Source organism: Nyctibius grandis, chromosome 7, assembly GCF_013368605.1.
Source record: "Nyctibius grandis isolate bNycGra1 chromosome 7, bNycGra1.pri, whole genome shotgun sequence".
Lineage (NCBI taxonomy): Eukaryota > Metazoa > Chordata > Aves > Nyctibiiformes > Nyctibiidae > Nyctibius > Nyctibius grandis.
Window position 1 is genome coordinate 24,309,333 of NC_090664.1, and position 14,275 is coordinate 24,323,607.

General features: G+C 37.6%; 1 protein-coding gene across 3 annotated transcripts in view; it reads right to left on the reverse strand.

Moving 5' to 3' along the window:
• Positions 1-14,275, reverse strand: part of HDAC9 (histone deacetylase 9) — a 294,314-nt gene that overhangs the window by 19,400 nt on the left and 260,639 nt on the right. For all 3 annotated transcript variants that reach the window (XM_068404562.1, XM_068404563.1, XM_068404561.1), the window contains one exon: positions 5,028-5,161. In XM_068404562.1, the coding sequence (XP_068260663.1) occupies positions 5,028-5,161 (134 nt within the window). The remainder of the gene's footprint in view (positions 1-5,027; positions 5,162-14,275) is intronic.

The following is a 14,275-nucleotide window of genomic DNA, read 5'->3' on the forward strand; positions in this document are numbered from 1 at the left end:
CTGCAAGAAAATTGTCCAGTATAAGTTTTCAAGCATGTTTGGGAGCCAACCAATCACAATGTTTTGTCAAATTCTGCTTCAGACTGAAATTCAAGCCAGAGGAATATTTACTAGAAGATGTTAAATTTAGTCACTTTAAAATGTTTTTGCACTTAGGGCCAAACTCAGCCTTGGCTGCCACAGTTAATGAGAGCAGACGTGCATCCTCTCTGTGCCTTTGTTGCAGGGTCCCGCTGGGTAGAGCACACTGTGGACTGCACTTCTGTGTTTCCTCTATGCAAAGAAGAGCATGACCCCGTCTGTGACTAATTATCACTTGTTATAGACCATGGCAAAATGCTGTACCACGTAGAGCTAAGAGGCACTGCCCAAATCTGTAGACAGATCAGAGGGACCGTGATGTTAGACTGACTTCTGTGTCCCGTGGAAATATCCCACCTGGCTGCTTGAAAAGGTATGGGATGAAGGAAGAAGCTAAATCCTTACTTTTTGACCTCAAAGAGTTTTGTGCATGAAGGAATCCTTCCTTATTCTCTCTGGCTGCAGAACCCCCAACTGAATGCAGTTATGTTGGAAATAAACTGCAGGATTTAGGATACTGAACTCAAGGAAAGTTTATCCCTGAAGGCTTTTAAATCCAAGTAGTGTCTCTTCAAAAGTAATGTAGAGAAAAGAAACCAGAACCTATCCTTGCATGTATAGAGCAGCCTTACTCACCACCCACCTGGCACAAAAAAGCATAGCAGAGATCTTCATGGCACTGAAGCTAGGATAGGCCAAAATAGCATGGAATTTCCATTCTCCATGACAAAGACTTTGGGGAAAAATCTCAATATGTAACCAAATTTTCACACACTTCTTGGAATAACATACAAATGTTAACACTTAATGGTTTTCTTAATTGAAGTAATATATATATTTATATATGCCTTTAAAAATAAGTATTTGAAATAATACAACCAATCTGTGAAAAACTGTAGAATCATTTAAAGAGTATCACAGTAAATGAGAGAATTTAATTTTAAGCACAAAATTATATCATCATCTCAGAAACGCTTAGGTTTAAAAGCAATGTCTCTTTTATAATTATCTGAATCCATAATTTTCTCTGTTTTGACAGATGCTCTTTTAATGAACAAATTCTCAAATCATGTTGAGAAAATTCAGGGATATTTTAAAGCAACTGATGCTCATCCAGCCTTTTTACCTTCCAGAAGGATTACATGTTTTCATTTCAGATTTCAAGGGAATCCAGCTGCTTAATCTCTTCTCACCTCTTAGGAAGATTTCCTTCCAAGCAGATAACCTACAGTGCTCCTAATTAGCTCTGCAAATGGTCAAATGGATTTTTCTCAAAGTGACCATGGAAATTTTCTGCTTGTACACAGAAGCATGGAGAAGAAAATCTGAGGATCTTAAAATATTTTTTTAATCAGTTTTATGTGTAAGCTTTCTAATTAGTTATCTTTATAAAATTCATCTTACCTTTACCTCTATAATTTCCTTTTTTTAGTTTTCTCATCATTTAAGGAGGTATTCACAGAACCAAACCAGATTGAGCCATTTTAGATACTATAGGGTGTCTTGCTTGATCTCCAGTTGCCACTCAGAAAGGATGTGGGTCTCCTCTAAGTTCTGTGTTAGATCTACCAGTCCTGGGCTGATGTCCTGGATTCCCTAAGGTATCTAACAACGCACTAGGCACCTCTGTTTAGGGAATTGGATCTGAGAAAGAAACAATTAACAACAGAAGTACCTCCAATCAGAGAAAACCAACTATTATAATCCCATTTGTGTTTCTGTCCAAATTTGAAATTACTGTTCAAAAGTACTTCTGCAGAGAAGTTCAGAAGTATTAACCAAACATAGATGGGGATGATAGCTCATTTAAATTCTATGCTCTTCCAAGAAAAAGAGACTTTTTTAATAGTTTTTTTGGTTAATCTTCAAAATCAACAACTGTATGCAGGAATTTCCTGTGCCATGCTCAAATTATTTAAAGAAGATTAACTTGATAGTGTATTCTTTTCCTAGTGGCTCCACTTGCATTTGTTAAGAGAAGAGTAAAAAGTTATCATCTTGCTAAACAGATCACTGTGCTACAGGCCACTTATAATTAAGAATAAAATATATTCGTTTTGGATGTCAACCAGTTTTCCTTCTTGGTGTTCAGAGACAAATTATGAAAAGAAAGCATTTTTCACTTGTAAGTTTGATATTACCTCTACGTATCAGACCAGCTCTCCATGGAAGTAGGAAGTTGTGGCTGGTTTTACAATTACTCTTTTTTAAAAATGTTATTCTGCTGGTAATAGAACATATGAAGCAGTGAATTTCTGTATTGACAAGTCCTGGCCAAAAACAACAAAAGAAAAGAAAAAGTTTTCAAAATGCAAAATGTTTATGAGTTCTAATCCTCAGCACATGAATAAATACATCTGACGAACTTCAGAGTACCTTACAAAGGCCTTTCCCAACCTTTCTAATTTGAGTTCAATTACATGTGTAGTACTTAGAAACTGAACTTCATCTTGCCAATGTTTTTAAACTAGGGTTGCACTACATACCATTATTTGTAGAAGTGAAGGGCAGATAATGTTATAATTATCCTATTAATCACCTGTAAAGAATTGCATTCAATGAAGAACGCATCCTCAAATTACAATAATTGGTTGTTTGAAGAAAATCCATTTTTCCTGTCCTTGGCAGGAACACTCTTGGAGTTTGCTGTGCAAGTTCATGAACATTATGCTGAAATCAAGCAATGTATATGCTATGGGCCATGTGGTGTAGACTGCTATAAATCTATGTCAACAGACGTGCTGATTTCTAACTGCTAACTGGGTATCAGACTTCCTCATTAGTGTCTGTTCCTCAGCAACACCTTTACTTATTCTGTTTAGCAAACGTCAGCTTCTTATGGTAGTGTTGGTAACAACATCCTCTCTGGAGCATTTTTCTCTTCTTAGCAGCCACAGAATACTTTCTCTTTGAAATTCTGCTGCACCACACCATTTAATGCATGTCCCTGAAGACTAAGCTGTGAGTAAGAGCATGTAAGAATAATGCTTATGGCATGAGATGTTTCAAGTTGTTAATGATCATGTTCTTTTACAAGTGAATTAAAAATGGCTGTATGGTTACGTTTGTATTCATTCTCAGTTATTAAATTCTTGTCTCTCCTGAAATTTGCTTTGCTATATTTTGCAAACAGGTAAGACTCATAATTTATCCAATTTCCTGGTCTCCAGTTATTCTAAAATAAAATGGAAGAAAGTCTCTATTCCAATACACTTATCCCATTCCTTTTTCTCACAATTGGTATTTTTTCTCGGATAATGGCTAGTCAGTGACCGCAGAGATAGTAGTTGGCTGAGATATAGTGATAAAACAAAACAAGGCAGTTTTCACAAATGGGTACCATCACCAAATGGTCATGACTGGACAGAAGGACTCAGGCACCTACACAGAGGAAGACATATCATATCATCAGCATTGTACCATTTGCATTAGTCCCACAAGGGTGCAAATTTCAGAAAATGGGTTTAGGACTATGAAAAGCCACTGATGCCATAAGATACTACCACAGGGAAGATGATGACAGAGAATACCAATGAGAATGCCCTGGAATGGCAGCTGATCAGGAAGGCAACACTGCATTTACTAAGATCGTCAAATGCCTCAAGCTAGGTTTTGTAACCCATATTTCAGCACATAAATAAAAGGACCAACACTGAGCTGAGCATCTCTTTCAATAATGCATGTCACCGCACTGGAAAACTCCCCTTATGGGACTTGTCAAAGGTGATAATAGATAAAACCCAATGAAGGTTTATTTTTTTTTGTGGACATGTCTACTTCTTTATATTTCTGAGAATATTTTTGACAAAGCTATCACTTTATCCATTGCATGTATAATATAAAAAATAATAAGAATAAAAATATTTTTCTCAATGGGCCATAAAGATGAAAAACAAAGGCTAAAAAAAATTTAGAAAATCCTTTTATCCAATATCCATCAGAAGAGACATTGCTTCACATATATTCACATATGTATGAAGTCTTGAAGTGGAAGGGAACTGGCAGACTAGCTTGCAATTTGCACTAATACATTTGATTGGAGAGATTATATAGCTATTTCCACTTCCCCTCAGGAAAAAAAAGTAACACACTACTGCACTTCATAACAAGATCTTGCAAAACACACAATTTATGGCAAAGGCTTTTGTCCTTTCCTAAATTATTTTGACTGTACCTTCAGCAAGCTTATTTTCCTTCTCACCATATTTGTAGGAGAAAAGGTATTTTTTAGCTGACAAGAAAACCAATTTTCACTAATATGAATGCTTATCTTGTGTTTGTGTACATAAATAGCATGTAATCATACTTAGTCTGAGTCCACTCTCAAAAGTTTTTAAGTAACATATACAATGTCTGATAAATGTTGGACACTCAATTTAAATTGCATATAGATCAACCTGAATCTTCATTTATAACTTAAAAATTTTTTTTTGGAATTCTTGGACGTATTTTACTAATGTTCTTCAATTTCAAAAGCCTCTGAAATATGTTCTTTCACATGCCAGTTGAAATGTCAAAATACTGCAAAAAATGTGTCTTTGCAATACCCAACTCCTAAGATTACCAGATACCTTACAAAACCCATTTTTTTCCATGATAGTTGGCTGGAAGGTCTGATCCTGATAGATGCACACCAATGACTACCAATGATGTCAAGTCTGGTATTCAGCACAACATCACCAAAAGTAATTTTGAGGTATTAAGTCTTACTCAGAACTGGGAATGATTTAGGCAAATGCTAAAGGATTTATATAATCATCTAATTTAGAGGTATTTATCTAAACCAGCTCATCTGAGGTCTGCTCATTTTTAAGACACATTCAAATTACACGGGTTTTATACCAAATGAAAAAAGGACTGATGCTATTGTTACCGAAAGAAAATCAAAGATAGGAGTTTCAGCAAACCTGGATCATTCTCTCCACCTACTATGATTTATGTTTTACCTCATTTCCTAAAAGAGCGTTTATACAGGCTTCAGATGCATCACAGATGGCAGTAAGGTCATGTCCTCCCTCCAGTGCCAGCACAACACGGCCATCCGCTAGCTTCAGCAATTGCTTGGTTAGGTGGCCAAAACCTAGTATTCAAATACAGTAGTGCAAATAATTAAAGTAGAACAGATATTACTGTCATATTTCACATCTGCTGCATGAGAATGTAGAAAGCTCACTGATATTGCACAGGGAGCATGGGATATATTTAGTCCAGTATCCTGTTTCTGACTATGGCCCACACCAGATGCTTTGGAGTTAGGTATATGGAATTCTGTACGAGGCAGATGTGAGATAGTGTCCCTCATGCTGATCCCTAATAGCTGGAGATTAGCTGAAACAGGTTGTCTCTCTTACCGTCATTAACCGTTATCACCCCAGATTCTCTTCCTATTTGCACATCAGTGTAACATATACCCGTGACAAATAATATTTGTAGTTAAACTATGATACTATGATTAAAAGTAATTGTATTTTTCAAATGAAATTTTTATTTACCAATTGCTTCTTCCATTGTATTTGGGGTTTGAGTACAATATAGAACCATGGATTGAAAAATAGTGGAAACATATGTTACCTCTTATCTCTATTTTGAAGTGGTTTTGGAGGCAGCACTAACAACTGGATCACTTATTTTGATTCAAGGTTTTGGTTTAAGTTGAAGCTGTCCAGAACTTTGTAGATACCTCCACCAGTATTGCTCACTCCTGAACAACAATGTTCTAAGCAACTCTGCCCGACAGCCAAAAATTATAGTACTTCATTTTATGTGGTGATCTATAATTACATAAACACTATGACAAAGTTTTCATCTCTGATTCAAGTAAAATTAATTTATTTCATTTTTAGTGACAAGAAAAACTGGATGACAAAATTTTAATTTGGAGAGAAGATTTTGGAGAGAAGTTTTGTGGTAGTTTGAAACAATAGGACAGCTACTGGATTCGATTAATCTCCTTTAAGTGAGTAAAGATAAGTGATGCTTTGAAACTATTGAGTTAAATACCCTTCACGTCTTGTTCTTAACTTTTCTACTTGGTCTGTTCTAGTTGGTCTACTGATGATCACTACTCATTCCAGTGCACTTCATAGCCTTAAACAAAGTATTTAGAAGGTACCTGCTAAAGATTGGGGCTCTATAAAGAGAGGACAATCAACAACTTTTTATTATGTTCCAGTGAAGAAGGTCACCAAAAATTAAAAACTACAAAAATTACAAGCATATTTTCTAGAGGAATTTTCCAAGACACAGACTTAAGGCTTGATGTGGCAAACAAGCAATCGCACAATTAGTTCTGTTCACATCTTAGGACCTTGTTAAGCACATGCCCAACTCTTTTTAGAATAGAGACTTTAATTATACCACATTTGGTTTAGCTGTTCAGACAAAAAAAGAAAAAAAAACAGAAAAGAAAAAAGATCTATTTGCCACTTAATCTATAGGTGATCACAGAACTCTTGAGGTGAAATATTGTTTCCTTAAGCCATTCCACAATCTTCTGTACCCTTTAAGAACTGCAGGTTTTGTTCTAGCAAAGTAACTACACTGTGGTTCAAATTACATACAGGACTGAAAAACAAATAAAATCTTAAACTCTCATTTAAGCTCAACCTTTCCTCATAAAAAAAAAAACCAACCACCATCCAATCCTCTCTACAAAAGACCAAATTTAGACAGGATAACAAAAGTGAAGGAAGGAGTGGAATGAGGATAACCTTTGATCTTTAGCCAATTTCTACTTTCTTTTACCTACAGGATTTATTTCTGTCTGCATATTACATGTGTGATCTTTGGATTCATAAGAGAGTGCCAGCAGCGAAAAGTGAGTCGTACATACAGCATTTAAAGGAAATGAAGAAGAATGAACAGGCACAGACTCCCCATATTCACAAAATCTACAACTCACCCTTCAGGTCTGTGGGAAATCCAACAATACTTTTAAGACACCATTATCCTTTATGTTATACAGCTTCTGTGAAGAAGGGAAAGCTCTACCATGTCTCTCCTGCACATTTTGAAAATTTTATATGACCGCAAATGTTGCTACAGCCACATCATAATCTTCTGAGGTATGTGTGGCAATAAATGTAAAGACTCTCTCAATGCCTTTTTCTTCTTTTAGGCAACCATACATAACTCATATACATTGTTACAATGTTAGTCCGTCTGCTCAGTTTCCTAACGATTTTCCTAGTATCAGTGTTATAATAGTCATCCCTGGCTGAGTCAGGATCTGTACAATGAGCCACACAGAAGGCATCTTTCCCAACAGAGATCACGATAACAAAATAAAGTGTTGCCAAACCAAATCAACATGATGGCAGCTTTTCTTCAGTGTAACTACCCTGAGAAAGTAACGGTGACTTGCTAGAAAGGGAAGAAATAACTTTAGCCAACAGTACCAACATTGCTGGTGACTGAATGAGTTATGGAAATTCTTAACAAAGGAACTTGGATCCTGTGTCCCTGTAGCAACCTAGGAAAGATATTAGCTTCCTCAAGGAAATCCCCTGGAGTTCAGAAGTAGCAAAATGGAAAGAAAGGAATCCCAGTCAAGTAATGGTTTTAAGATGCGCTGTAGTTCATGCCAGATAATTAAGGAAAAGAAGAAGAAAATAGTTACAAGCACCATGAAAAGAACTGGTCATCTCCCCTGATATAAGGAGAGCAAGCACATATTTGTCACCCCACTGACCATCTCTAAGGTATGAAAGGAGTCAGACAAGCATTTTGAATTCTGAATCTTCCAACTCACATGAATTTCTAGAAATCAGCAGCATTCTTGGCCCTTCTACTGTGCCTGCTGACAAAGGTGCCGGCTGTGATACTGGCTTTAAAAGATGTTTTTGGTTTGGATTTGCCATATTCTAAAACTGTATGCTTCTGCAGTGGTGCATAACAGTTATAGATTAGTGGCATTTTACCAAAACAAAAAGTTCAGTTATAAAATAGAAAGTCATGTTAAAACATCAGTGCTTGATTTTCAGTCCACCCTTAAATCGACATCGCTTCTTTGAGGCTGCAGGTGCCTTTGGGTCATTTAGAGTCTGCGTGCCTGGTTCAATGACAGGCATCTATTAATTAGGGCTTGAAATGGCCCTGGCAGTATTCACAATTATTTGTGTCCATAAACATGAGTAAAAATATCACATATTAGTAATAAAAAAAGAAATAGTATTTAAAAATCCAATCATTTCAGTCAGCAAGTGAGAAAAGATTATACATACAGGGGTATTTCTCAGATCTTCTTGTAAATGTACTCAATGAATTTGTACTTCAGAGAAGTATCAGAATTTTTTAAAATTAGGCTTATGTAGTGTGCCAGGAAATTGTGAACGTGGTTTTGTGCCAACTATTATTTTCATAATTTCTCTAATTTAAATGTTAAAAGTACCTGTTTCCTTCACAGATCCAGTATTTAGACATCCAGGGTAGAATTTGCAAAAGCACTTAATACTTGTTTGCTATGATCCTAGTAAAGACAATGATAAACCTTTGATTTACACAAGAAACAACATTAAAACATTAATAAGTAGTTCTGAAAACCCTACTCACCAATTGGTTTACATTTTCCTGACAAAAAACCTGTGGGTGCGCAATTATACATCTAAGCAAAAAAGACTAGATTAAAACTGAGAACATTATAAATCATGTTATGTATTGGAGAAATACACAGTATATAAGCTGTTATCTGCTGACCTTTGAAGTAAAAGTATGAACTTTTTAAACAAAAACATAACACGTACTTTTTAGTTATACCTTTTCCCCTCCTCCAGAGCTATTAGCAGAAGAGATACAGTACTCAGCCTAATGTAAGAAAATATTGTATTGTGGGAAGGCGGAAAGAGAGAAAATTAATACTGTATTATACTAATGAACAAGCTGCCAGGCTGTTATTGAAGGACACAGTGTGCTGATCACTTGAGTGACCATCTAAGCAAGTAATTCAGCTTTTAGTGGACTGATCTCCCAGTATAACACTAAGAGCCCTGCTTTTTTTTCTTTTGTAACAGATGAGCTCCCCATGTGCTCCTTCTAGTTCTGTGAAACAGCAAGGAATGACATAGGTGAAGCTTCTACCTCATTTGACCAAAGTTGCTGGAGCAACTATACTCTACTTGGACTTACTGAAACCAAGAAAATGTTAAACCCTATAAAATGAGAACCCAGAGTTATTTCCATTTTCGATTTTTGCTTTTGAGGTATCCTTAGTCTGAAATGGAAAATGGCAAACAGAGAGCAGGTAAAATACCTCTTAACCAGGCCAGATCCCCTCCAATGGACTCCTCACACAACTGTGTTGTGCATTACAGCTAGGCGAAGTAAAGCTAACAAATCAGTTTGTATGTACAGCCTCCCACTTTGAGAAAGAAACCTTTGAGAACAAAGACAACTAATGAATGTTATTCTTCTCACATCCCTTCTTTAGCAGACAGGGAAAGGAACCATATGGATGGGGTACACTCCCAGCCAGCACCACAGCACTCCTTGTTTGCCTGAACAGTCATATATGCAACTCAATTTGCTTGCCAGCAAATGTGCAAACACCCAGTTAGTGGGGACTAAACCTGCCTCAGCAGAGAAAGACTCCTTCCCTCTGCCCCACTGTGCATAAGGAGAGCAGATGTCTCCTGCACAGTCATTTTTTGTGTGACAGCAGGCTGAGGAGAGCAGACCCACGGTGCTGGCCCTCGCCCTGGGGAGGTGGCTGGTGGAGGAACAAGGACATGTCAACAACCAAAAAGGTTGGTGAAGCGTTGGGAGTTATGGAGAAAGCTTCAGTTTTCTCAGCCTCAGCAGTGGGGCCCCAGCAGCTCTTTCGGCTTCAGCATCTTAAAAGCTACAATCCAACCCTAAATTACAGGCAGAGTTCTGGTGAGCTCCTCTGAATACTCAGAGAAGCCTGGAGAGGAATACATGCAAAACACAAAAACTCCACAGTCTCTGTCCTGGACCTCCAAGCATGTATTTAACTATTATTTACCATTTAATCATGTCATTACTCTCTAATTTACTTGAGAATGTGTTTTCCTCTCATTAAAACTGTTGTGATGATTGCTGCCAAAATTCTGCCCACCAGTGTTCTGCACTCCTTCCCTGTGGTTCCTTCGTGACTATTTGATTAATTTTCATTGATATTCTTCCAACAATAGCATCTAAAATTAACTGGGTCAGTTTTTACATAACTTCCTGAGTCATCAGGCTATGTGTCCTAAATAAATATGTCCATACAGGAGTCAAATGATAATTTACCCTTCCAGCACCGGCAGGAGCCAGAACATTTTTCAAAGCTTGTGTTCTATGATAAGAAAACACATTTTCTTCTCAGGTCTTAATTTTTGATTGAACCTTTTATTCAATCAAAACTTCATTTGGATTAAGTTAGAGGTTTGACTCAGCTGGCAGGATGTGGCCCTGAGTGAGGGGGAAAAGGAGATTTTAATGCCAAATACATTCTTATGAAAAATATTTTCCAAATGGCTGAAATTACGAATGTTAGTGTTGAGGTACCTGAATTTAAATGGTAGAGATCTGGCCTCCAGGCACTAGCTGCTGATTTCTTGCTCCTAATACCAGAGAAGGAAGCTCAGTAACACTTCAAATTACATGTCTCAAGCAGGCATTTAATTTAGATTAAATTAGACAGTAATTGTACGTTAAATAAATACCAATGGTCTCAGGAACACATTTTTTATGGATTGACAATTTATGTAATAGATGTTTTTATTGCATGCTTTTTAGTTCTACAGTAATATGTTTTTCATAATTAGCTGCTCTTTAGCTGCTACACCAAACATAACTTATTAAATCTCTATTAAGTACGTACTCAAGGATACACAGGATACCTCTTTGAAAGCCAAATAATGCAAACCTGTCTTACTACAGGAAAAGGCCACCTTGACGATGCTCAGTAGGATGGTCTAGGCATCTTCCACTCTCTTGAGGTATGTGTGTATCCAAGCGGATCATACAGGCCATCGCATTTTCTTAGTCCTCCGGGAAGGAGGAACTTATACACCTCCACCACACAATGGCAGCACTGAACATCTGACAAAATGTTCCTCAGAGAAAACACATGGAGGAAGAAGACTGCCTCAAACTCTTCTCCCAACTAATTCCTACTGAAAAAAAGGGAAGGGATTTCTTATACCCTGTATTATCAAGCAGTAGCGATTCTGCATCATCCAGGAAAGGTCATAGAGGTGTACAAAATAATGATGATGTTTTTAGTGCTGTTATAATGTTGCCATGTGGATTCAGAGGGAAAATATTCAACCACAGATTTCAGCTTCCAGAGAGAGTCAAAGCAGGAACCTTTGCATATTCCCAAAACTGGTTGCATGCTTTTAGCCTTGTTCTTACCAGCTATTTGCTCTGTGCCTTCCTTTCTTCTTGGTTTCCTCACATTCTCTTCATCTCTACTCCATCTCACACCTGGCCCAAGTAATAATTTCCCCACTGTTCTGTCATCCTCCCCCCCCTTTTTTTTTTTCATTTTGCTTCTTATTTAGTAAATCCTCTACTAAGTAAAGCTGGCCAGGAAGCAAGATTATCCGAACCGCAGAGTTCTTCAACGTTGTTTTCAGGAACATACAGCTGTTCTGCATCAGAAAGCAGAAGCCAAGAGGGGAAATCTAGGACTGCAAACAGCAAGGTGGCACTTCAGAAACTCAGATTCAGATCTCTCTGAAAAAGGCTGTTGCTTCATCTGGGTAGTGAGGGGATTCTCCATGGCATGTAGGGGGCTTTCTTTCTTTTTCCTCTGGAGAATAAAAATCCCTCTAAAGAGATTCTATGGGGATAGTCAAATCAGACTGACAATTATCTACTGAAAATCTGTCTCACATATTGTGAAAACTGCCAAGCTGATAGTGCAGTGGTAGTACTGTTATCCTGATAACTTCTTCCAAATCTGATCAAGTTGCCTGATTTAAACTGATATAAAATATATGCATCTGATGTTACAAATTACAGATGATTCTCTCTCCAAATCTGAGCCCAGACTCAGTAAGGGGTTGGCTAGGAAACAAGACATCTGATAAAAAAAAATAATTCAAAGTTTGAGGAATTTGTTTCTAATCCACGCTGGAATGAAAATCAGATACTACTATTGACTATCCAAATAAATCAGTAAGCTTGATTAAGTTTGGATAAGTTTATTATAATGCTACTGCCTATAAAATCAACTTGACACATTTTTAAAATATGTGGGGCAAAGTTTCTGCTGTTATAAATGAGTATAGTTGACATGTGGGCACCAAGTTTTGACTGAAAACAATCTGATGGGAAGATCTAGCCTTATTTCTTTTTTTAACTGATGAAAAGCCAAGTTAGTTAATTTTGAATTGACCCAAGAGACTATCAAAAAGGGTCTGATTTAAAGCTCATCACTCAGAAGCCGAGAACTGACTGCCATTTTCTGAAGATGGTCTACAAGAATTCTGCCAAGAAAAGCAGTGCGGACTAACCGATCTTTCCAACATATACAGTTTCTCAGAGTCTACAAATTAAGGCTCTCACTTTATTTGCAGTCATTTATTGACCTTGCCACATCAACATATCACATTAAATTAAGGGCTAGTTCCTTAGCCAGTGTTAATCAGCATATAGCATTATCTAAAGACCTGGCCTCCAGATGTGGATCATTCATCATTCCAAAACTAGGGACGTAGATACAATAAGCATACCAGGGATGGATACTTGTAGGTGGATAGACTTGAGGTAAATACTGTATTTCCTGACTAATTTGGCATCAAGTCTCCTGGTGAACTCACTATTAGTATCAGAGGTCTAGTGCCCCTCAGGATTTGGATCACATTGTTTAATAAACGTCATTTTATAATATCAGGAGGGAATAAGGCAGTGCATTTCTAAAGGATTACCGTACATCTCAAGTAGTTACTCACTTTCCCTCTGGCCTTGTGCCCGTTAACCCCACCTGACATATGCTATAACCACCCAGAAATGCACTGCCTGTCACCACTTATTGAAAAGGTAATGTGTAAAACTCACTAAAGGAAATGGTATTGAAACTAGGTTTGGGGTCTGACTCCTTACAGTCTTCTGATTAATTGCAATTTCCAAGCAAAATGTATTGAGCAACTTTCTATTATGCTGTTCTATTACAAAAACATGTAAGAATTAAGGATGTGATTTCATACAACAGTCCCTTTGTCCCTTGTCATACTATTTAAAGGATATACAGATGCCTTGAAATGGCAGGTAAAACCCCATAGAGTAAAAGAAACTGTAGCTACCATTTGAATGACATAGGTGGCTCTATCCAGATTTCTTCCCGAATGGAAAAGTCATGTCAGAACCTTGTCACTCATGTTATTACACAGCAGGATTTGCAAAAGCCTAAACCTGCTGGGAACACAGGAAAAAGTGGTGGGGAGTTGGCCTCTTCTCCCGGGCAACTAGCGATAGGACAAGAGGACATAGCCTCAAGCTTTGCCAGGGGAGGTTCAGGTTGGACATTAGGAAGCACTTCTTCTCAGAAAGGGTCATTAGACATTGGAATGGGCTGCCCAGGGAGGTGGTGGAGTCACCATCTCTGGATGTGTTTAAGAAAAGACTGGACATGGCACTTAGTGCCATGGTCTAGTTGACATGGTGGTGTCAGGGCAATGGTTGGACGCGATGATCCCAGAGGTCTCTTCCAACCTGATTGATTCTGTGATTCTGTGAATTGCATGGGCCTCAGGTGAATGCAGGACTGATGCCCCTTTGCTCTGATGCACAGGAGGTGGAAATATGTAGAGATGTTTTTATTTGCCGTTCCCCAGAATGAAATATATAACTCATCACAGATATATAAACTCTAAAGAATGAGAGTAAAGATGTTCCAATTTTTTTTCATTTTGTAGATATTAGGGCCAGGTTTGGTTGCTGGGTGAATGAGAGGGTTTCACGTACAAGGCAGCTTGTGATCTGGAACAAGTTAATCAGAATAGGACTGACCTCTTTGCTTCCCCAGAAATTCTTCCCCCCAGAAACACATATGAGAATAAAATCTTTTCTTAGAATATTGAATATCTCAGCCCTGTCTTTCCAGTCTGCTGACATACAGTTCTCAGAAAGAGCCCTTCTGTGAGCTTCTGCAGCCAAACAGTGGCCTACTAATTACTGCTTCAGAACTAGTGCTCCAGAAACTCTCATGGAATTCTTCACCCAGTGGTTTTCTACCTTTTCTTAG